At 43.6% G+C, this 24,990-nt stretch overlaps 1 protein-coding gene across 2 annotated transcripts in view; it reads left to right on the plus strand.

Annotated features, from left to right (window-relative positions):
• The first annotated feature begins 9 nt into the window (after positions 1 to 9).
• Positions 10 to 24,990, plus strand: part of LOC124133212 (sister chromatid cohesion protein DCC1-like) — a 31,281-nt gene continuing 6,300 nt past the window's right edge. The window contains exons 1-9 of one of the 2 annotated variants that reach the window (XM_046497512.2): positions 10 to 83; positions 2,368 to 2,532; positions 4,299 to 4,464; positions 6,586 to 6,720; positions 9,154 to 9,244; positions 10,320 to 10,458; positions 18,225 to 18,289; positions 22,026 to 22,099; positions 23,612 to 23,689. In XM_046497512.2, the coding sequence (XP_046353468.2) occupies positions 37 to 83; positions 2,368 to 2,532; positions 4,299 to 4,464; positions 6,586 to 6,720; positions 9,154 to 9,244; positions 10,320 to 10,458; positions 18,225 to 18,289; positions 22,026 to 22,099; positions 23,612 to 23,689 (960 nt within the window). In that variant the 5' untranslated portion in view covers positions 10 to 36. Of the gene's footprint in view, positions 84 to 239; positions 321 to 2,367; positions 2,533 to 4,298; positions 4,465 to 6,585; positions 6,721 to 9,153; positions 9,245 to 10,319; positions 10,459 to 18,224; positions 18,290 to 22,025; positions 22,100 to 23,611; positions 23,690 to 24,990 lie in introns of those variants that run through there. The other variant, XM_048400519.1, reaches the window with a different exon arrangement.

The following is a 24,990-nucleotide window of genomic DNA, read 5'->3' on the forward strand; positions in this document are numbered from 1 at the left end:
CCTTATGTTTACAAATTTGGCGCGAGATTGTGAAAAATGGAAGTCGAGTCAGAGAATGCGGATTCGGAAATCCGTGGTGGCAGGTTTGTGTTTATATTTCTGAGACCAGATATATATCTTAAAATTATTCAAGAGAAACACACATGTTTGTGGATAGGCAGCGACTAAATGATTGGTCGAATGGACATGAAAAGCTGAAGTCCCCTGACTGATACTTTTTAAGGGAAAGGTAACTCTAACTTACTATAAACTGATTCGAGCTGTGTACATTCTCAGTACATTATTTGGCCCCGACAATATATGACAGATGTACAATCTGTGTATGAAGTCTCTGATTTATCTAATAATTCTTTAAACGATTTATTTCTATTTTGTCTTTTTAAAATTATGTGCACGTGAACAAGTAACTCTTCATTGGGCACGAGTTGGGCCTTGTATTGGGGGACTCTTTCGCTCCTCACCCTGAGACCTTTTTACTTTAGGCTAAGTAGCACTAATCAAGTATATTGATACGTTTAGGTCGGACTTTTGGGTGCCAGAATCTAGGCAAATACTGATGAACTGGGACTCGACAGTTCTATATTGTAATGATTTCAACATTATTTACAACCTCCCCGAGGATGATAGTACAATTTACAAGCTTCATGAATATTTAGATAATGATTACTGCCTGAAATACAGTAAAATGGACAAGTCCATTTTATGAACAGGGGTTTTAAGTCTGGAATTTCCTTCATATTCTCACAATTGTAACAGGGATTATCTGTACCTTTTCTTGCAAAACAGATTGTCACATTTCATCCATTTTTGGATGGGATCGTTTGGCCATTGCGTTTATACATGCCCAGATATATCTAAGGGGAACAACTCACCACACTCAAAACTAACAGCGTCCAATTTTATGATGTCTCCTAGTGGCGCGTGTATGTTTGAATGTCCAGAAATGACATTGTGATAGAACAATGTATCGTGAAAAAAACCATGCTTTGTTTTTCATTATTCTTTGCGATTTATCGCAGAGCTATGTTGTATTACACAATAGCATACCGCTTTGTTAGCCAAATACTATTTATGTTACAGCCAATGTGTAAAATGATGGAAAATGTGACCTAGGCAATTTACAAAAAAGGCTAAATCGTTCAGTTATTGTACAAATTTACTGAAACAACTGTCCGTTTATTTCATTATGATAACAAATTCCAGTGACTGAAAATGATTGGGTTAAAAGAAAACCAAAGTGAATGTACATGCTTCCAATCCTGGCATTATAAGTTTATTGTTATGTTTTTAAGCCCTTTTGAACTTCTCAGTCAATCTGTCAAATAAGTGGACAGTTTTGTGGTCAAGTTGTAACATGACTGAAATATTTAGGCATTTTATGAATTGCCTGAGTTAATCACATTGTACACATTGACTGTAACATATACAATACTAATAAACAGAGCTCCAGATAAGCTTTTGGTGTTGTGGGTATTTTACCCATGCATTTTAAAATCATTGGGTATCAGTAATTCTATCTGCGTATTCAAATTTCTGTTAACAGCTAGTTTTTACACATGTGGGTATTTAAGTTAAATATTTAAAAACACTATTCATCTAGTCCCTGCAAACTGGTGTCGTGTGGGTTCGAGAGCTTTATAGGACTCAAAAATACAACGATACTTCCACAAGAAAGTGTGATGGCAAATGATCATGATGTAACTGTCATCGTGGAGTTTGGCAAGGTTGACGGAATTCCCGTTTATAATTTCAAAATAAGTTGCTGATTTGCTAATCGAATACACAGGGTTACTTCACAATATTTTGATAATACGCACAAGTTTTATTTTTGTAGCGTATCTGTAATGTTCGTTGCGTATTTGATACGCTTGGATTATATTTTACTGTGTATTTCTGCATTTCTGATGCGTATTTCATGCAGATACGCAGCTTATCTGGAGCTCTGAATAAAGATACTAAATTACATAATCTAATTTCCCAGATAAATAAAGTAATAACTTAATATACTTACCCTGATGTGAAGTGCAGTGGTGGTGCTCTTGGTAGACAGGAGTGGTGATCACGAGGAGAACAATAGAGGAATGATCACAGGCCAGTTGCCCTGACTGCAGAGACTAGCTCATCGGAGTTAGCAAATTTGTGAAAGGATCAATGTTAACACAGACTAATATTTAAGGGATGAATGTTAAATATTTAGATTATTAATTTATCTTTAGCTTAACTTAATGCACTAATGGCAGATACGGGTGGCCTGGTCGTCTTAGCGGCAGACATTTTCTGTGTAGAGTTGCATCCTTATGTGTATTTTATAGTCATTTGATTGGTGAAAAGTTTTTTTTTAAATGGCATGTTTGTTTTTGGGTGCAGATCTCAGGAGGATGTTTTGTCCGTCCTGGAGTACGCCAAACTGCAGGCATGTGACTTGCGGAGTCGCACCCAGTGCATCGTGTTCTCCAACACACTGGACAACGAACGCTTTAAACTCTTGGAGCTTGACCCAAGCGTCCTGGACAGTGTCATGGCGGGAGACAGGTCAGTAGACTACACACCGATCTTCCTGATGCAAGGGTGTTAACTGACTATAAAAGACCAATTTCCACCCCTGCCAAACTCGGCTGCAATTATGGCGTTCTATTTTGGCTGGACTAATGCGTCTATGCATAGTCCTATCAAAATCGCATAACGAAATTAACATCCGGTTCGTAAACTGCCACGCTGATTTCGGCCAATTGCAGAATTTGCAAAGCATGTGTTCCATCAACTTTGCATCAACAGATACTTTTCTAAATCTTTTCATGTTTATAATCAAGGTGCTCATGTGGTTTGATGCACCTCGTGAAGTAAGACCTGTTTTATTACAATATAAATCTTGATTATAGATCAGCAATGATCAGATTGTCTTCACTGGGTGCCACCATTTTGTTTGAAGCAAATGCACGTGACATGAGAGGTGGAATCTGATTGGTCAGTAGGAGGGATATAGAAGGAACATTACTTGTAGTAGCCACCAGTGGCACTATAATCGAGCTCAGAAATTCCAGCCTTGGCAAGGGTGAAAAACTGGACTTTTACAGTCAGTTAATTCCCTTGCCTCAGGAAGATGATGCACACGTGAAGAACAAAGCACTTTGTGCCAAATAATTTGTATTGCAATATATTTTCTGTCTTCAAGTATATTGTGTAACAAAGATATGACATGTTTCGTTATTATTTGTTTCATTTAACCTAAAATCTACGCAGAAATTCATTTGCAAATTATGTTTCCCTTTGAAATTGCTTGACAAGTCAGCAGGAAATGTGTAAGTGATTTTTCTCTTATAATGTTACCTCCGTTGTATCCATGACTACAAAATGGCAGCCACTGACCATGTTGGGTAATATTTACTTTAGTATGTAGAAAATAGGATCTGCGTGTACAATCAGTGTCAGTCACTGCCAAACACTTTAGCTCCAAATATATTGCAATACGAATCGCAATACAGATACGTGTATTGCAGTATATTGAGATGCAGTGTTTGGGACAATTCACAGCCTTGTGCACGTCTACCATACATGGTTATATATAGGGATGTATAGGGATAATATATTTATACAATAAAGATCCGGGTTAGAATAGGTTAGCAACCCATGCTTGCCGTAAAAGGTGAGTATGCTTGTCGTAAGAGGTGACTAACGGGATCGGGCGGTCATGCTCGCTGACTTGGTTGATGCATGTCATCGTATCCCAATTGCGTTGATCAATGCTCATATCAATCACAGGATTGTCTCGTCCAGACTCGATTATTTACAGACCGCTGTCATATAGCTGAAATATTGCTGAGTGTGGCGTTAAAACAAAAAACAAACAGACACACAAGCGACGCATATAAAACGATCAGATTGAGCATACACTGAAGTCAACTGAAGCTTTGTCTTTACTCAAACAAAAATGTCAGAAACAATGCATGCATAGTCAGAAAGAAAAGCAAACATAAGTAACTTTTATTATTGTATTTGAACAATATATCACGTGATTAACCACTTGTCCGGGTAGTCCTGTGGGTACCAGGGTCCTGTTCCGGACCAGCCCAACCTGAGTACCCAAGTTACCCATCCCTGCCTTAACAGATATTGATGAATTCTGTTTATATATCAATATGTAGATATTTCCTTTTGGTTTCTAGTGATTTTTAAAACTGTTTGTAACTTTTTCGAAATTCCTGTTATTAGTGCTGGTGGCACTATTTAAACTACTAGTGTGATTAAAGTAAGATCGTCCGAGTTATCATTGTTGATGATATAGGTGGTTGTGTGTTCAGGGTCGTTATCCGCGGTGACAAAGATGACAGCGCTGTGCTGTGCACACGAGACAAGACCTACGAGATGAAGGAAGCAGAGACGTCCAACTCATTGTTGATACTCCCTCACCTGGAGCATGGGCCGGACCTGCCGACCGACACTCCCCACGAGCTCCAGTACCGAGAGGTAGGAAAGGGATGCTCAGGTTATGTTTGGGATCAATTAGATCCCTGAGGCACATCAGGGTTTTACTGGGCGCAAAATATTGTTTCCCATGGACATAAAATTTGCGAGCCCCAAAAGAATATGGATGTTGAAATGATTGAAGAAAATTTTTCTGAAGCAGAGAGGCCGACCATTGTGCTTTTGGTGTAATAATTAAGCTTTTAGCCTAAAATTGCACAATTCCACCTATCCTCCCCAAATTATGTTTTTGACATTTTTTCACAAGTTGTTTACATCATGTACATATAACATAGCTAATCACAAAGAACAATAAAGAATGAAGCGTGTGTTTTTCTCATGATCAAAACATTGTTCTGTCATGGCATCGGGGGCACGGGTGGCCCAGTTGCATAAGGCGCCGCGATTCGCTGTGCAGAGTTGCGTCCCTTGGGCACGCCAGAAACCTATGATTGTGGGTTCGAATCCCGGTTCGCCCCAATTATGTTTCTAGGTTTGTCAGCACCATACCCGTGCTCGTGTGTTTCACCGAAGTGGTAAACGTCTAAGACCTGCATCACTTCGGGCTTTCCTCCCACATTAAGCTGACACGCCGTGATATGACTTGAATACTGTTAAAAGCGGCGTTAAACCCAACTCACTCACTCACTCACTGTCATGGCATCATTTCTGGAGATTCGAACGTGCGCTTGCAACTTGATGACGTCGAAAATTGGATACTGTTATTTTTTAGAGGGAAGTGTCTTGTGAGTTTTTCTCCAAAGATGTAGCTGGGCAACGTAGATAAACGCAATGGCCTAATAGTCGCATCCAGAAGTGGGAGAGATATGAAAACTGGTATTAGGAGAAAAGGTTCAGATAATCAAAGAGAGAATATGTGGGAAGTACCAAACTTAACCCATCTGTTCATAAAATGGACTTGTCTGACATTTCAGAGGTCGGTTTCTATTCAGAGAGTTGTTATTATTACAGTTTGGGTAAATATTTTTAGAGCTTGTACATTTTATCACCATACTTAAAGACACTGTACACATGATGTTGATATCTCATATAAGAAATGACCCGTGAAGATTCCGGGGTAGAATAGGTCTTCAGCAACCCATACTTGCCGTAAAAGGCGACTATGCTTGTCGTAGAAGGCGACTGACGGGATCAGGTGGTCAGGCATGCTGACTTGGTTGATACATGTCATCGATCCCAATTGCGTGGATCGGTGCTCATGATGCCAATCACTGGATTGTCTGGTCCAGACTCGATTATTTTACAGACCCCCATCATATAGCTGGAATATTGCTGAGTGCGGCGTTAAACAACAAACAAAACAAAAAATCATATAAGAAATAAACAACTTGTGGTCCTTGTTTATCGTACAATAAAACACTGCAGGGATTGCGCCCCTCATGGTTTATTCTCCCTGCAGTGTTTTATTGTTACAATAAACAACTCCCACTCATCATTTATTTCTTAAATACAGACCAAGGTAAGTGCCTGGGCAGATCCAGGATTTGAAAAGGGGGAGTGGTGTGGGGTGTGGGGTATGGCAGATTGACATGTACAATGATGTAAGGTGTTTGAAAAAATGGGATCTGCTGAACCAAAATATTACATCTTGTTCAATAAAACTTAGAATTCAATAAATTCCTGCTGGGTCGGTTAACAAGTGTCGGTAATGAAAGATGTTGATTTTGGAATTAAAGCAACCTCGATGAGTGATGGAAGATGGCTAGGTCACTTCCGAAATAAAGCTACGGTGGTGAATTGGCAGGGGACAAAGTAATGTTTGAAGTGAGACATTTTTATAATAAAAAAAGAGACCAGATATTCAGGAACTTTCAAGCCTTTTAAATACATATTTATCAGAATGAGACAGAGATATGATACTCTGGATAATCAAGGAGGAAATGGGAGTAACTCTTTGACTTACTTTTGCAAAGAATCTCTGGAAACTGTTTCTTTTGTTTCATTTTAATCAAAGACAACCTAACATCAATACTTTTTAGAGATCATTTTGTTGTCCTTGTATTTTCTCCATAAACACAAGTAGGTCAACAAGTATTGTCTTGTGCATGAGTTTCTTACAAAATAAGGAAATCTTCATTCCTGCTTTCTTAATTCTTAATTAAGGTTATTTCTGTGCTGGACAAGTATTTTGAACTGCGGCCGTGCAAGCCACGGCTACGGAAGCTGAAGGCACTGCTGCAGGAGAACCAGTACAGCGGGCGGGAGTGTGAGGAGGACGAAGACCACCGGGGGAGGAAGGTCAGTCTGTAGGTGTGGGTGAGGAGGTGTGTGCTGTGTGGGTGAGGAAGGTGTGTGCTGTGTGGGTGAGGAAGGTGTCTGCAGTGTGGGTGTGGAAGGTGTGTGCTGTGTGGGTGAGGAAGGTGTCTGCAGTGTGGGTGTGGAAGGTGTGTGCTGTGTGGGTGAGGAAGGTGTCTGCTGTGGGTGAGGAAGGTGTGTGGGTGAGGAAGGTGTCTGCTGTGGGTGTGGAAGGTGTGTGCTGTGTGGGTGAGGAAGGTGTGTGCTGTGTCGGTGAGGAGGTGTGTGCTGTGTGGGTGAGGAAGGTGTCTGCAGTGTGGGTGAGGAAGGTGTGTGCTGTGTGGGTGAGGAAGGTGTCTGCAGTGTGGGTGTGGAAGGTGTGTGCTGTGTGGGTGAGGAAGGTGTCTGCTGTGGGTGAGGAAGGTGTGTGCTGTGTGGGTGAGGAAGGTGTCTGCTGTGGGTGTGGAAGGTGTGTGCTGTGTGGGTGAGGAAGGTGTGTGCTGTGTGGGTGAGGAAGGTGTGTGCTGTGTGGGTGAGGAAGGTGTCTGCTGGGGTGAGTGAGGAAGGTGTCTGCAGTGTGGGTGTGGAAGGTGTGTGCTGGGGTGAGTGAGGAAGGTATCTGCAGTGTGGGTGTGGAAGGTGTGTGCTGGGGTGAGTGAGGAAGGTATCTGCTGTGTGGGTGAGGAAGGTGTCTGCAGTGTGGGTATGGAAGGTGTGTGCTGGGGTGAGTGAGGAAGGTGTCTGCAGTGTGGGTGTGGAAGGTGTGTGCTGGGGTGAGTGAGGAAGGTATCTGGTGTGTGGGTGAGGAAGGTGTCTGCAGTGTGGGTATGGAAGGTGTGTGCTGGGGTGAGTGAGGAAGGTATCTGCTGTGTGGGTGAGGAAGGTGTGTGCTGTGTGGGTGAGGAAGGTGTGTGCTGTGTGGGTGAGGAAGGTGTGTGCTGTGTGGGTGAGGAAGGTGTGTGCTGTGTGGGTGAGGAAGGTGTGTGCTGTGTGGGTGAGGAGGTGTGTGCTGTGTGGGTGAGGAAGGTGTCTGCAGTGTGGGTGTGGAAGGTTTGTGCTGGGGTGGGTGAGGAAGGTATCTGCTGTGTGGGTGAGGAAGGTGTGTGCTGTGTGGGTGAGGAAGGTGTGTGCTGTGTGGGTGAGGAGGTGTGTGCTGTGTGGGTGAGGAAGGTATCTGAAGTGTGGGTGTGGAAGGTGTGTGCTGGGGTGGGTGAGGAAGGTATCTGCTGTGTGGGTGAGGAAGGTGTGTGCTGTGTGGGTGAGGAAGGTGTGTGCTGTGTGGGTGAGGAAGGTGTGTGCTGTGTGGGTGAGGAAGGTGTGTGCTGTGTGGGTGAGGAAGGTGTGTGCTGGGGTGAGTGAGGAAGGTGTCTGCAGTGTGGGTGTGGAAGGTGTGTGCTGTGTGGGTGAGGAAGGTGTGTGCTGGGGTGAGTGAGGAAGGTGCCTGCAGTGTGGGTGTGGAAGGTGTGTGCTGTGTGGGTGAGGAAGGTGTGTGCTGTGTGGGTGAGGAAGGTGTGTGCTGGGGTGAGTGAGGAAGGTGTCTGCAGTGTGGGTGTGGAAGGTGTGTGCTGTGTGGGTGAGGAAGGTGTCTGCTGTGGGTGAGGAAGGTGTGTGCTGGGGTGAGTGAGGAAGGTGTCTGCAGTGTGGGTGTGGAAGGTGTGTGCTGTGTGGGTGAGGCAGTGTGTGCTGTTTGGGTGAGGAAGGTGTCTGCAGTGTGGGTGTGGTAGGTGTGTGCTGTGTGGGTGAGGAAGGTGTGTGCTGTGTGGGTGAGGAAGGTGTGTGCTGTGTGGGTGAGGAAGGTGTGTGCTGGGGTGAGTGAGGAAGGTGTCTGCAGTGTGGGTGTTGAAGGTGTGTGCTGTGTGGGTGAGGAAGGTGTCTGCTGTGGGTGAGGAAGGTGTGTGCTGGGGTGAGTGAGGAAGGTGTCTGCAGTGTGGGTGTGGAAGGTGTGTGCTGTGTGGGTGAGGAAGGTGTCTGCAGTGTGGGTGTGGAAGGTGTCTGGCGGGGTGGGGGAGGAGCTGTCTGCTGGGGTTTGGGGAGGAAGGCGTCTGATGGGGGTGGGGAGAATATGTGTCTGCTGGGGGTGGGGAAGGAAGATGTCTGCTAGGGTTGGGGGAGGAAGGCGTCTGATGGGGGTGGGGAGAATATGTGTCTGCTAGGGTTGGGGGAGGAAGGCATCTGCTAGGTTTTGGGGAGGAAGGTGTCTGCTTTGAGGGGAAGGAAGGTGTCTGCTGTGTGGGAGAGGAAGGTGTCTGCTGTTGGTCGGGGAGAAAGGTCAGTCTAGGGGTGGGTGGGAAAGGGAATTCAATCACATTTGGTTTATTGACACTGGATAATGGGAAGCATGTGTTCATTTATATTGATATTTACATTAAAGGGATTGTGATTATTTTGTAATAGAGATGATGATGATGATGATGATGATGATGATGATGGTTCCAGTACACATACCATGAGTTGCTTGAGAAGGTACAAGCGAGTGAGGAGGAGGTTGCAGCAGCTCTCAAGTCCTTCAAGGCCTGTCTCATTGATGGTCAGTCCAACCAGATGCACATTACATTACATTTTGTGTGGTTGTCTACCAGAAAATTAGTCATTGCATTACAAAATGTAAAACTTTGAAACGTAAATTCTCTCAACCTAACACACAGGGACGGTTCACCACCCCTTGTATTTGTGACTTAAAAAGTAGTTTTGCGGTTTCAAAATCTTAAAAAATATAAACAAAAGTATAAAAAATAGTGTCTTGAAAGTTCCTTATCATACATTTAGATATGATGATATACATTTTAGAGAGAATAACAAACGACAAGAAGCGATATTAACTCCATATATGACAATCTCTCATTATTTTGCCTCGTCAATGTTGAACTAACGTCAAAAGGATGTCAACAGTTTGTGTATGGGCGAGACACAATAAAGGGAGACAATTTGAGGGGAGGTAACTCTTGTGTGACAATAGTTCTGTCTAAGTGTTATGTTCACTTCAGTGAAATATCAAGTGTTATGTTCACTGCAGTGAAATATCAAGTGTTATGTTCACTGCAGTGAAATATCAAGTGTTATTTTCACTGCAGTGAAATATTAAGTGTTACGTTCAGTTCAGTGAAAATATCACTTTTCTCAACTTCAGAAAACTCAGTTTTTCCCGCTGAAGTATATAATAAAGATACATATTGTATAACTGTATGTAGGAAAGGCCAATGAATTTGGGGGGATGGGGTTGTTTTGGGTTTCCTGACTGACTGACTGGAGCCCCAGACTCAGAAATAGGAAACACGTTTTGTTTGCCTATAATATTTGTTTCATGCTGATTGGCTAGCTCGGGCCAGTTGTTCCTCTGCTTCATTGTTTGTAAAGGGGCCAATAGCAGCGTGTTGTCATATAAATGTGTTAAATATAAATATATCTTCCATTATGTTGATGTAAGAAACAATTTCTTGTGACATTCCGTCAACAGACTAACTGACCTTATGGAAACCCATAATCTTGTTAATGTTCTCAGAAAACCAACTATGGGAAATATATGGCGTGTTCTTTCCCTGATGATTTTATGTAAACAGACCCATGAAGGGTTGATGATGATGTTTGAGTTGTGGTGTTGCTAGGACACTGGAGAATGCTTGACTTTGACTTCCTGATGCAAGTGCTGAACCACATCCTGCAGCTGTGTGAGGAGCACGACTGGCTGATGACCGGGGTCAACATGACCGAGTGTTGCGACACACTGCAGGACCTCTATCCCAGGTACGTGACATGGCTACCCCCGACTTGGCTAACTCTGACATGGCTGCCCCCGACTTGGCTACCTCTGACATGCCTACCCCCAAATTGGCTACCTCTGACATGGCTACCCCCGACTTGGCTACCTCTCACATGGCTACCCCCGACTTGGCTACCTCTGACATGCCTACCCCCAACTTGGCTACCTCTGACATGGCTACCCCCAACTTGGCTACCTCTGACATGGCTACCCCCGACTTGGCTACCTCTCACATGGCTACCCCCAACTTGGCTACCTCTCACATGGCTACCCCCGACTTGGCTACCTCTGACATGCCTACCCCCAACTTGGCTACCTCTGACATGGCTACCCCCGACTTGGCTACCTCTGACATGCCTACCCCCAACTTGGCTACCTCTGACATGGCTACCCCCAACTTGGCTACCTCTGACATGGCTACCCCCAACTTGGCTACCTCTGACATGGCTACTCCCGACTTCGCTACCTCTCACATGGCAACCCCATAGATGGCTACCTGCTACATGACTTCTGCCAGCTGTCTTTAGTGCCAGGAGACAGGGGTATTGTAAGCAAGTTCTTGATAACCTTCTTAGAACCTACACTGAAACGTTGTTCCTAAGTGTAATAAAAAAGTTGTTCATTCATAAATCTTATCCTTACTAAGTACTCCAACTTCTAAATGCCTCTCATAGAAGTACTATAAGCTCTCTATAGTGCCTGGAGTCATTGCTATTTTAAACTGTCTTTAGTGCCAGGATACATGGCAACTGTTAGTTGTCTATAGTGCCAGGATACATGGCTACTGTTAGCTGTCTATAGTGCCAGGATACATGGCTACTTTAAACTGTCTATGGTGCTTGGATACATGGCTACTGTTAGCTGTCTATAGTGCCAGGAGACAAGGCTACTTTAAACTGTCTGTAGTGCCAAGATACATGGCTACTGTTAGCTGTCTATAGTGCCAGGATACATGGCTACTTTAAACTGTCTATGGTGCTTGGATACATGGCTACTGTTAGCTGTCTGTAGTGACTGGATACATGGCTACTGTTAGCTGTCTATAGTGCCAGGAGACTTGGCTACTGTTAGCTGTCTGTAGTGCCAGGATACATGGCTACTGTTAGCTGTCTATAGTGCCCGGATACATGGCTACTGTTAGCTGTCTATAGTGCCCGGATACATGGCTACTGTTAGCTGTCTGTAGTGCCCGGATACATGGCTACTGTTAGCTGTCTAAAGTGCCAAGATACATGGCTACTGTTAGCTGTCTATAGTGCCTGGATACATGGCTACTATTAGCTGTCTATAGTGCCAGACACATGGCTACTGTTGGCTACCTCTGACATGGCTACCCCCGACTTGGCTACCTCTCACATGGCTACCCCCGACTTGGCTACCTCTCACATGCCTACCCCCAACTTGGCTACCTCTGACATGGCTACCCCCAACTTGGCTACCTCTCACATGGCTACCCCCGACTTGGCTACCTCTGACATGCCTACCCCCAACTTGGCTACCTCTGACATGGCTACCCCCGACTTGGCTACCTCTGACTTGCCTACCCCCAACTTGGCTACCTCTGACATGGCTACCCCCAACTTGGCTACCTCTGACATGGCTACCCCCAACTTGGCTACCTCTGACATGGCTACTCCCGACTTCGCTACCTCTCACATGGCAACCCCATAGATGGCTACCTGCTACATGACTTCTGCCAGCTGTCTTTAGTGCCAGGAGACAGGGGTATTGTAAGCAAGTTCTTGATAACCTTCTTAGAACCTACACTGAAACGTTGTTCCTAAGTGTAATAAAAAAGTTGTTCATTCATAAATCTTATCCTTACTAAGTACTCCAACTTCTAAATGCCTCTCATAGAAGTACTATAAGCTCTCTATAGTGCCTGGAGTCATTGCTATTTTAAACTGTCTTTAGTGCCAGGATACATGGCAACTGTTAGTTGTCTATAGTGCCAGGATACATGGCTACTGTTAGCTGTCTATAGTGCCAGGATACATGGCTACTTTAAACTGTCTATGGTGCTTGGATACATGGCTACTGTTAGCTGTCTATAGTGCCAGGAGACAAGGCTACTTTAAACTGTCTGTAGTGCCAAGATACATGGCTACTGTTAGCTGTCTATAGTGCCAGGATACATGGCTACTTTAAACTGTCTATGGTGCTTGGATACATGGCTACTGTTAGCTGTCTGTAGTGACTGGATACATGGCTACTGTTAGCTGTCTATAGTGCCAGGAGACTTGGCTACTGTTAGCTGTCTGTAGTGCCAGGATACATGGCTACTGTTAGCTGTCTATAGTGCCCGGATACATGGCTACTGTTAGCTGTCTATAGTGCCCGGATACATGGCTACTGTTAGCTGTCTGTAGTGCCCGGATACATGGCTACTGTTAGCTGTCTAAAGTGCCAAGATACATGGCTACTGTTAGCTGTCTATAGTGCCTGGATACATGGCTACTATTAGCTGTCTATAGTGCCAGACACATGGCTACTGTTAGCTGTCTATAGTGCCTGGATACATGGCTACTGTTAGCTGTCTATAGTGCCCGGATAAAGGCTACTGTTAGCTGTCTATAGTGCCTGGATACATGGCTACTGTTAGCTGTCTATAGTGCCCGGATACATGGCTACTGTTAGCTGTCTATAGTGCCCGGATACATGGCTACTGTTAGCTGTCTATAGTGCTCGGATACATGGCTACTGTTAGCTGTCTATAGTGCCAGGATACATGGCTACTGTTAGCTGTCTATAGTGCCTGGATACATGGCTACTGTTAGCTTTCTATAGTGCCAGGATACATGGCTACTGTTAGCTGTGTATAGTGCCAGGATACATGGCTACTGTTAGCTGTGTATAGTGCCTAAATACATGGCTACTGTTAGCTTTCTATAGTGCCAGGATACATGGCTACTGTTAGCTGTCTATAGTGCCCGGATACATGGCTACTGTTAGCTGTCTATAGTGCCAGATACATGGCTACTGTTAGCTGTCTATAGTGCCCGGATACATGGCTACTGTTAGCTGTCTATAGTGCCCGGATACATGGCTACTGTTAGCTGTCTATAGTGCCAGATACATGGCTACTGTTAGCTGTCTATAGTGCCCGGATACATGGCTACTGTTAACTGTCTATAGTGCCCGGATACATGGCTACTGTTAGCTGTCTATAGTGCCTGGATACATGGCTACTGTTAGCTGTCTATAGTACCAGATACATGGCTACTGTTAGCTGTCTATAGTGCCAGATTCATGGCTACTGTTAGCTGTCTGTAGTGCCTGGATACATGGCTACTGTTAGCTGTCTATAGTGCCCGGATACATGGCTACTGTTAACTGTCTATAGTGCCCGGATACATGGCTACTGTTAGCTGTCTATAGTGCCCGGATACATGGCTACTGTTAGCTGTCTATAGTACCAGATACATGGCTACTGTTAGCTGCCTATAGTGCCAGATTCATGGCTACTGTTAGCTGTCTGTAGTGCCTGGATACATGGCTACTGTTAGCTGTCTATAGTGCCCGGATACATGGCTACTGTTAGCTGTCTATAGTGCCAGGATACATGGCTACTGTTAGCTGTCTATAGTGCCCGGACACATGGCTACTGTTAGCTGTCTATAGTGCCAGATACATGGCTACTGTTAGCTGTCTATAGTGCCAGATACATGGCTACTGTTAGCTGTCTATAGTGCCCGGATACAAGGCTACTGTTAGCTGTCTGTAGTGCCTGGATACAGAGCTACTGTTAGCTGTCTGTAGTGCCTGGATACATGGCTACTGTTAGCTGTCTATAGTGCCTGGATACATGGCTACTGTTAGCTGTCTATAGTGCCCGGATACATGGCTACTGTTAGCTGTGTATAGTGCCAGGATACATGGCTACTGTTAGCTGTCTATAGTGCCAGGATACATGGCTACTGTAAGCTGTCTATAGTGCCTGGATACATGGCTACTGTTAGCTTTCTATAGTGCCAGGATACATGGCTACTGTTAGCTGTCTATAGTGCCCGGATACATGGCTACTGTTAGCTGTCTATAGTGCCAGATACATGGCTACTGTTAGCTGTGTATAGTGCCCGGATATATGGCTACTGTTAGCTGTGTATAGTGCCCGGATACATGGCTATTGTTAGCTGTGTATAGTGCCAGGATACATGGCTACTGTTAGCTGTCTATAGTGCCTGGATACATGGCTACTGTTAACTGTCTATAGTGCCCGGATACATGGCTACTGTTAGCTGTCTATAGTGCCTGGATACATGGCTACTGTTAGCTGTCTATAGTGCCCGGATACATGGCTACTGTTAGCTGTCTATAGTGCCAGATACATGGCTACTGTTAGCTGTGTATAGTGCCCGGATATATGGCTACTGTTAGCTGTCTATAGTGCCCAGATACATGGCTACTGTTAGCTGTCTATAGTGCCAGATACATGGCTACTGTTAGCTGTCTATAGTGCCTGGATACATGGCTACTGTTAGCTGTCTATAGTGCCCGGATACATGGCTACTGTTAGCTGTCTATAGTGCCTGGATACATGGCTACTGTTAGCTGTCTAAAGTGCCTGGATACATGGCTACTGTTAGCTGTCTATAGTGCCAGATACATGGCTACTGTTAGCTGTCTATAGTGCCAGATACATGGCTACTGTTAGCTGTCTGTAGTGCCTGGATACATGGCTACTGTTAGCTGTCTATAGTGCCTGGATACATGGCTACTGTTAGCTGTCTGTAGTGCCTGGATACATGGCTACTGTTAGCTGTCTATAGTGCCAGGATACATGGCTACTGTTAGCTGTGTATAGTGCCAGGATACAGAGCTACTGTTAGCTGTCTATAGTGCCTGCATACATGGCATTAAGGAAGAGACAAGACATGGACATTAATGAGCCATGTTATGCTCATGTGCCTTGGCAACTGCTTGAGGCTATCAAGGCTAAATATCATGGAAAAGTCACTGAAGGCCTGGTGTTCCACCAGGACAATGCATCTGTGCATAAGTCTGTTGTTGCCATGGCTGCAATGCATGACTGTGCCTTAAGCTCATTGAACATTCTCTGCATTCACACCATCAGATTTCTATCTCTTCTTGAAGAAAGAACTGTGGTGAGCATTATGCAAATGATGATGACATCATTTTTGCTGTGGGGGACTCTTGCACCTTCTACACCGGATCCAAGCACTCCAACATCATCAGTAGAAGTGTTGACTTCAGAGGGAATTATGTTGAAATCAGTTAGCAACCAATTCCATCAACCCAGTCCATCATAGTTAGGCTCAGATCTTTTCAGTCACCTCTCGTATCCTCATCATAGTTAGGCTCAGATCTTTTCAGTCACCTCTCGTATCCTCACTAAGTGATGTGTGGTCCTTTCTCACTGTGTTAACTCTTTCAACACCGTAGGCCGGTTATCCGGCCAAGAAGCATCGAGTCCCCAGACACTGCAGGCCGGTTATCCGGCCAAGCCGTAGTCACGTCAAAATAGTACTATATTTTTATGGACCTACCTGTAATATCATTCATTTATTAAATCTATCACATTTCACAATGTCTGAAATATATATTCCATTTCAATTTAACATTTTTTATCGTTAAATTAAAAAAATATTCACTATTTCCCGCGATGTTATTGAAAATAAAATTCTCGGACACACATTTCGACAACCGGTCCACATCGAACACGTCAAAGAGGAAAATAAAGACGGTTTAAACAAATCTTTAAATATATTATACAAAGTAATATATAAAATCAACAAAAATATATCTAAAAGTAATCAAACTTACATCTAAGTTACATCGAATTCTCGGCTCGGACACAACGTTTAATGCAAAAATATATGCATGAAAAATCTTTGTCACAGCTCGTAACCTAGCACGATACATTCACGAAGTTCCATATTTTTAATAGATATCGTGATTTCCTGCTCAAAACGTTCAGAATAACAAGATTTAACAAAATTCTTTCGCAAACTTCTGTAATTTATCGAACACGAGCTTGGTATCACAGCTGTTATTTGATTGGCTGCCTTAGGTCACGTGCTCAAAATTGACCAATCACGAAACTTGTAGCAGATTTCAGCAAGAAAGCGTCATTAGAAACCAATTTTAATCCAATGAAATCGCTTGTTATAACTACGGAAAAAAAACAGTAGATGTTACGAGCGTGTAGATGAAGGAATAAGCTTTCCAGCGATGTGTCATATGCCATTCTTCGACAAATGTGTTATTCATACGAAACCTCGAAAACGGGGGTATTTCTTCATTTTACTGAGCGGACAGTCGCTGTTATCGGGAAATGGGTGATGACAGAGACTATTTATAATTCTTTTTAAAATGATTTTCCATTAACGTAAACAATGAAAATAAAATAGAAATAGGTACGTGGATATTATGAAATCATATATTTGCCGAAAATCGTCAAGTTTTCGCTTCCTTGGTCCTTAATCTGGATGTTAACAACGTGTTAGCGTACATTTTTTATTTACAACGAATTTAATTAAGTTGTAAATGCATTATTTTAAATAATGTGAAAAGCATAACTTTCATATTTATAAACCATAGGATCAGACCTTTCAAATAGTGTATAACATGTAGTAGCAAATATATTTTACAAGCAGATATTTTCTTTGATAAATGTTGGCTTCATCTATCACACAAGAGCCTCTGGGAACTCGGTGTCCCAGCAGTAAACACTTCTGGTTGACTGGTGTTGAAAGAGTTAAATACCTCTCTGGCCACGTCATATATCGTTTAGAACTGTTCTTTGTTATATATCAGCTCTTTGTTATATATATATGGACCGCCTCCCTTGTCTAGTTGTAGAGCGTCTGCCCGGAGCTCTGAAGGTCCGGGGCTCGATCCCCAGCTGCGTTATACCAAAATATGTTAAAAGATGGTACTTGTTTCCCTGCCTGGCGCCTCGGCATTAAGGGGCTAAAACAAGGACTGGTCAGCTTGGAGTCAGTATACTGTGTCTGAGAGGGGTATTCATGTTCAACTGCATCATGTTATCTCAGTGGGCTAGCACTATTAAATCGGCATCAGTCGGGACTAGTACAAGCAGCCACACACACACATACTTGCATGCACTTCGCTATATGAGTGCAATAATCTAAGACCTCACCATGGTGATGTATGCCTACAGTCATCTTCCCGAGGCAAGTGAGTTAACTGACTATAAAAGTCCAGTTTCCACCCTTGCCGAACTAGGCTGGTATTATGAAGTTACATTTTGGCTGGACTAACGAGTCTATGCATAGTTCAATCAAAATCTCGCACCGAAATCGAAATCCGGTTTGTAAACTGTCATGCAGGGTTCGGTCGACTGCAGGTTTTTCAAAGCATGTGCACCGCTAACTCGTTGTCAACAGATATTTTCTATATCTTTGCATGTTTTTAATCAAGGTGCTCACGTGATTTGATGCACTTGCGATGTAAGACTCGTTTTATCACAATATAGATCTTGATTATCGATCAGATCGTCTTGACTTGGCGCCACCGTTTTGTTTGAAGCAAATGCAAGTGATATGAGAGGTTGAATCTGATTGGTCAATAGGAGAGGCATAGAAAGGACATAACTCGTAATAGCCACTGGTGGCGCTACGATCAAGCCCAGGAATTCCAGCCTAGTTCAGCAAGGGTGGAAACTGGACTTTTAAAGTCAGTTAACTCTCTTGCCTCGGGAAGATGGCTTACAGTATCATATATCCCCTCTGCGTACCCTCTGACCGTGTTACATCTTGCGTTGCAGGCACCTGGTGGAGCATGTGGTGCAGTGTTACACGGACCCCAGGACATCCCAGGGGGACAACACAGGTGAACATGTTCTCAAGTCTTGTGTCAGTGCTGTAGGGACTAGGTCAATGTTATAATGCCTTGTTCTGGGGTCTGTGTACATGTTCTCAAGTCTTGTGTCAGTGCTGTAGGGACTAGGTCAATGTTATAATGCCTTGTTCTGGGGTCTGGTCTGAAGTTACTGTGTACATGTTCTCAAGTCTTGTGTCAGTACTGTAGGGACTAGGTCAATGTTATAATGCCTTGTTCTGGGGTCTGGTCTGAAGTTCCTGTGTACATGTTCTCAAGTCTTGTGTCAGTGCTGTAGGGACTAGGTCAGTGTTATAATGCCTTGTTCTGGGGTCTGGTCTGAAGTTCCTGTGTACATGTTCTCAAGTCTTGTGTCAGTGCTGTAGGGACTAGGTCAATGTTATAATGCCTTGTTCTGGGGTCTGGTCTGAAGTTCCTGTGTACATGTTCTCAAGTCTTGTGTCAGTGCTGTAGGGACTAGGTCAGTGTTATAATGCCTTGTTCTGGGGTCTGTGTACATGTTCTCAAGTCTTGTGTCAGTGCTGTAGGGACTAGGTCAATGTTATAATGCCTTGTTCTGGGGTCTGTGTACATGTTCTCAAGTCTTGTGTCAGTGCTGTAGGGACTAGGTCAATGTTATAATGCCTTGTTCTGGGGTCTGGTCTGAAGTTACTGTGTACATGTTCTCAAGTCTTGTGTCAGTGCTGTAGGGACTAGGTCAATGTTATAATGCCTTGTTCTGGGGTCTGGTCTGAAGTTCCTGTGTACATGTTCTCAAGTCTTGTGTCAGTGCTGTAGGGACTAGGTCAATGTTATAATGCCTTGTTCTGGGGTCTGTGTACATGTTCTCAAGTCTTGTGTCAGTGCTGTAGGGACTAGGTCAATGTTATAATGCCTTGTTCTGGGGTCTGGTCTGAAGTTCCTGTGTACATGTTCTCAAGTCTTGTGTCAGTGCTGTAGGGACTAGGTCAATGTTATAATGCCTTGTTCTGGGGTCTGTGTACATGTTCTCAAGTCTTGTGTCAGTGCTGTAGGGACTAGGTCAATGTTATAATGCCTTGTTCTGGGGTCTGTGTACATGTTCTCAAGTCTTGTGTTGGTGCTGTAGGGACTAGGTCAATGTTATAATGCCTTGTTCTGGGGTCTGGTCTGAAGTTCCTGTGTACATGTTCTCAAGTCTTGTGTCAGTGCTGTAGGGACTAGGTCAATGTTATAATGCCTTGTTCTGGGGTCTGGTCTGAAGTTACTGTGTACATGTTCTCAAGTCTTGTGTCAGTGCTGTAGGGACTAGGTCAATGTTATAATGCCTTGTTCTGGGGTCTGGTCTGAAGTTCCTGTGTACATGTTCTCAAGTCTTGTGTCAGTGCTGTAGGGACTAGGTCAATGTTATAATGCCTTGTTCTGGGGTCTGTGTACATGTTCTCAAGTCTTGTGTCAGTGCTGTAGGGACTAGGTCAATGTTATAATGCCTTGTTCTGGGGTCTGTGTACATGTTCTCAAGTCTTGTGTCAGTGCTGTAGGGACTAGGTCAATGTTATAATGCCTTGTTCTGGGGTCTGTGTACATGTTCTCAAGTCTTGTGTCAGTGCTGTAGGGACTAGGTCAATGTTATAATGCCTTGTTCTGGGGTCTGTGTACATGTTCTCAAGTCTTGTGTCAGTGCTGTAGGGACTAGGTCAATGTTATAATGCCTTGTTCTGGGGTCTGTGTACATGTTCTCAAGTCTTGTGTCAGTGCTGTAGAGACTAGGTCAATGTTATAATGCCTTGTTCTGGGGTCTGGTCTGAAGTTACTGTGTACATGTTCTCAAGTCTTGTGTCAGTGCTGTAGGGACTAGGTCAATGTTATAATGCCTTGTTCTGGGTTCTGTGTACATGTTCTCAAGTCTTGTGTCAGTGCTGTAGGGACTAGGTCAATGTTATAATGCCTTGTTCTGGGTTCTGTGTACATGTTCTCAAGTCTTGTGTCAGTGCTGTAGGGACTAGGTCAATGTTATAATGCCTTGTTCTGGGGTCTGTGTACATGTTCTCAAGTCTTGTGTCAGTGCTGTAGAGACTAGGTCAATGTTATAATGCCTTGTTCTGGGGTCTGGTCTGAAGTTACTGTGTACATGTTCTCAAGTCTTGTGTCAGTGCTGTAGGGACTAGGTCAATGTTATAATGCCTTGTTCTGGGTTCTGTGTACATGTTCTCAAGTCTTGTGTCAGTGCTGTAGAGACTAGGTCAATGTTATAATGCCTTGTTCTGGGGTCTGGTCTGAAGTTACTGTGTACATGTTCTCAAGTCTTGTGTCAGTGCTGTAGGGACTAGGTCAATGTTATAATGCCTTGTTCTGGGTTCTGTGTACATGTTCTCAAGTCTTGTGTCAGTGCTGTAGAGACTAGGTCAATGTTATAATGCCTTGTTCTGGGGTCTGGTCTGAAGTTACTGTGTACATGTTCTCAAGTCTTGTGTCAGTGCTGTAGGGACTAGGTCAATGTTATAATGCCTTGTTCTGGGTTCTGTGTACATGTTCTCAAGTCTTGTGTCAGTGCTGTAGAGACTAGGTCAATGTTATAATGCCTTGTTCTGGGGTCTGGTCTGAAGTTCCTGTGTACATGTTCTCAAGTCTTGTGTCAGTGCTGTAGGGACTAGGTCAATGTTATAATGCCTTGTTCTGGGGTCTGTGTACATGTTCTCAAGTCTTGTGTCAGTGCTGTAGGGACTAGGTCAATGTTATAATGCCTTGTTCTGGGTTCTGTGTACATGTTCTCAAGTCTTGTGTCAGTGCTGTAGGGACTAGGTCAATGTTATAATGCCTTGTTCTGGGGTCTGGTCTGAAGTTCCTGTGTACATGTTCTCAAGTCTTGTGTCAGTGCTGTAGGGACTAGGTCAATGTTATAATGCCTTGTTCTGGGGTCTGTGTACATGTTCTCAAGTCTTGTGTCAGTGCTGTAGAGACTAGGTCAATGTTATAATGCCTTGTTCTGGGGTCTGGTCTGAAGTTACTGTGTACATGTTCTGGGACATTATGCATAATATGCAGTCATAAATATTAAGATGAGGACTTTTGAAGTTAGATTAAAGTGTTAATACATTTATGTATGCATTGTATTACACGTGTAAGCAGTAACATATATATTCTTAATACACATATTAATATGTACCTAAGTTTCATGATACAAACTTTGATATGGAAATGCACAGAATACACATATTGAAATGGAAGTGTGTGTCATACCTTGCATATTAATATGGATATTTGTATCATGATGCACAAAATTATTCTTGCAGTTATGAACATACTGATTGAAACAAATAAGGGACCAATGAAAAATTTAGGAAATAGGCTTTACTTGTCAGTACACTTGAAATAGTGCATACACAAATTCAACACGTCAGAATCAAATGTTTAGATTTTTGTGTGTGCATTGTTTCCAACGTGTATTTGGTAGACAAGGCAGGGAACTAGCATAGCATTTTACTGTGTTTAAAACTAAGTGTTCCTTATTCATGTCCATCAGTACTTCAGTGGGGGCGGTCGGGTAGCCTAGTGGTTAAAGCGTTTGCTCGTCACGCAGAAGACCCGGGTTCGATTCCCGACATGGGTACAATGTGTGAAGCCCATTTCTGGTGTCCCCTGCCGTGATATTGCTGGAATATTGCTAAAAGCGGCGTAAAACCATACTCACTCACTCACTCAGTACTTCAGTGGATCAACTAATGTGGCATTAGACACATAAAGTTAATTTCGCAATCTTCTCCTTCAGACACTGTGTATGTCCTTAATGAAGACAAAATCTGCAGGTTCTTCGCTGAATTGACACTGAGGAATTCTGGGAAGGTTGGTAGACTCAAAGATACAAAGAAACTACAGTGTAATTTTGTGCTTCAAATGAAAACCTTCACAATTTCAGTTAAATCAGGTTGTGTACTCCAGTGCCTCTTAGCCTTAGAATGCTTGAGATGACACGCCAGAAACCTATGGTTGTGGGTTCGAATCCCGGTTCACCCCGATTATGTTTCTAGGTTTGTCAGCACCATACCCGTGCTCGTGGGTTTCACCGAAGTGGTAAACGTCTGAGACCTGCATCACTTCGGGCTTTCCTCCCACATTAAGCTGACACGCCGTGATATAACTGGAATAATGTTAAAAGCGGCGTTAAACCCAACTCACTCACTCACTCACTGAGCAAACTCAGGTCGGGAGGGTACTGAGTAGGACCGACTACCCACAGGCCTAATAGTATCTGTAACGCCATGGTTACACTACAAGTCGCTAATGTTCACTGACTAAGCACGCATTCCTTCTGATTTATATTTGTTTGAATAATGCTAAAGCTGCAGTCAACTTCAGTGTATGCATGATCAGATCATGTTTTGCGTGTATCTAAATATGTTTTGCTGGGGACCTACAGCACATACCCAGGGAGGGTCAGGTAACATGGGGTTGGGTACCCGTGTAGTGAATTTGGACTTGTCCAAACCCTTTTATGAAATGTTCTCAGCAAGGAAATAGTGTGCCCTTTATTTTTCCGTTTGGAACTGTTTATTTTTATGATACAGAAATATGATTGGCTGCTCTGAATACTTTTCTTGTCCATACTGAGAATTCAGAAGCCTCAACACTGATTGGCTGATTAGAAAGTTTGTCTGGCGGATTTGTCAAATCATCAAGCAGAGAGGTATCTAACAAGCATAAAATATTGGATTAATATTCTCGGTAAATGCTCGGTTTGTCAAATTAGTATGATTAGTGTATTAAGTAACTGCATTTTTGCACTACGTCATACAGAATTAATAAGATAATATTTTTATTTGATGTTATTTTGTAGGGAAAGTATGTGATAAGTTTTACATGATATGGCCTGTATTCAGGCTGGAATTTCTGGGCTTGATTTTAGCGCCACCAGTAGCTATTAGTACTGTCCCTTCTATGTCCCTCCTATTGACCAATCAGATTGCATCCTTGATATCACTTAACTTTGCTTCAAACAAAATGGCTGCGCCCAGTCAAGACGATCTGATCGATGATCAAGATCTATCTTTTGATAAAACTGGTCTTACCCCACAAACTCATCACATCACTGGTGCACCTTGATTAAAAATGTGAAAATATTTTTATAATATCTGTCGACGCCCAGTTGACGGTACACATCCTTTGCAAATCCAGAATGTCGATTTCGTTACACGATTGTGATTGGACTCTGCATGGACAGTAGACCACTGTGGTGAAACCTGCCAGCACCGGTAAGATGAAGGCAAACAAAGGATCAGCATCAGATCTGTGACTTGATCACTTGATTGTAGTATTCCTGTGCTCTACTCTACTACATTTCTGTTGCCTTTGTTACAGTTCCACTATGATGAGTTCCTGCAAGTGTGGCAGCAGTGTGTTCCTGCAGGAATGCATACTGGCCTGTATCAGATAGAGGTGAGGTATGGCTTGTTAGCATACTGGCCTGTACCAGATAGAGGTGAGATATGCCTTGTTAGCATACTGGCCTGTATCAGATAGAGGTGAGATATGCCTTGTTAGCACACTGGCCTGTACCAGATAGAGGTGAGGTATGGCTTGTTAGCATACTGGCCTGTACCAGATAGAGGTGAGATATGCCTTGTTAGCACACTGGCCTGTATCAGATAGAGGTGAGATATGTCTTGTTAGCACACTGGCCTGTACCAGATAGAGGTGAGGTATGCCTTGTTAGCACACTGGCCTGTATCAGATAGAGGTGAGGTATGGCTTGTTAGCACACTGGCCTGTATCAGATAGAGGTGAGATATGTCTTGTTAGCATACTGGCCTGTATCAGATAGAGGTGAGATATGGCTTGTTAGCATACTGGCCTGTATCAGATAGAGGTGAGATATGCCTTGTTAGCATACTGGCCTGTATCAGATAGAGGTGTGATATGCCTTGTTAGCATACTGGCCTGTATCAGATAGAGGTGAGATATGTCTTGTTAGCATACTGGCCTGTATCAGATAGAGGTGAGATATGGCTTGTTAGCATACTGGCCTGTATCAGATAGAGGTGAGATATGCCTTGTTAGCATACTGGCCTGTATCAGATAGAGGTGAGATATGCCTTGTTAGCATACTGGCCTGTATCAGATAGAGGTGAGATATGCCTTGTTAGCATACTGGCCTGTATCAGATAGAGGTGAGATATGTCTTGTTAGCACACTGGCCTGTATCAGATAGAGGTGAGGTATGGCTTGTTAGCATACTGGCCTGTATCAGATAGAGGTGAGATATGCCTTGTTAGCATACTGGCCTGTATCAGATAGAGGTGAGATATGCCTTGTTAGCATACTGGCCTGTATCAGATAGAGGTGAGATATGCCTTGTTAGCACACTGGCCTGTATCAGATAGAGGTGTGATATGCCTTGTTAGCATACTGGCCTGTATCAGATAGAGGTGAGATATGCCTTGTTAGCATACTGGCCTGTACCAGATAGAGGTGAGATATGTCTTGTTAGCATACTGGCCTGTATCAGATAGCGGTGAGATATGGCTTGTTAGCATACTGGCCTGTATCAGATAGAGGTGAGATATGCCTTGTTAGCACACTGGCCTGTATCAGATAGAGGTGAGGTATGGCTTGTTAGCATACTGGCCTGTATCAGATAGAGGTGAGATATGGCTTGTTAGCATACTGGCCTGTATCAGATAGAGGTGAGATATGCCTTGTTAGCATACTGGCCTGTATCAGATAGAGGTGAGATATGC

This window comes from Haliotis rufescens, unplaced genomic scaffold, assembly GCF_023055435.1.
Source record: "Haliotis rufescens isolate VD_foot unplaced genomic scaffold, xgHalRufe1.0.p SCAF_2, whole genome shotgun sequence".
In the NCBI taxonomy this organism is placed as follows: Eukaryota; Metazoa; Mollusca; class Gastropoda; order Lepetellida; family Haliotidae; genus Haliotis; species Haliotis rufescens.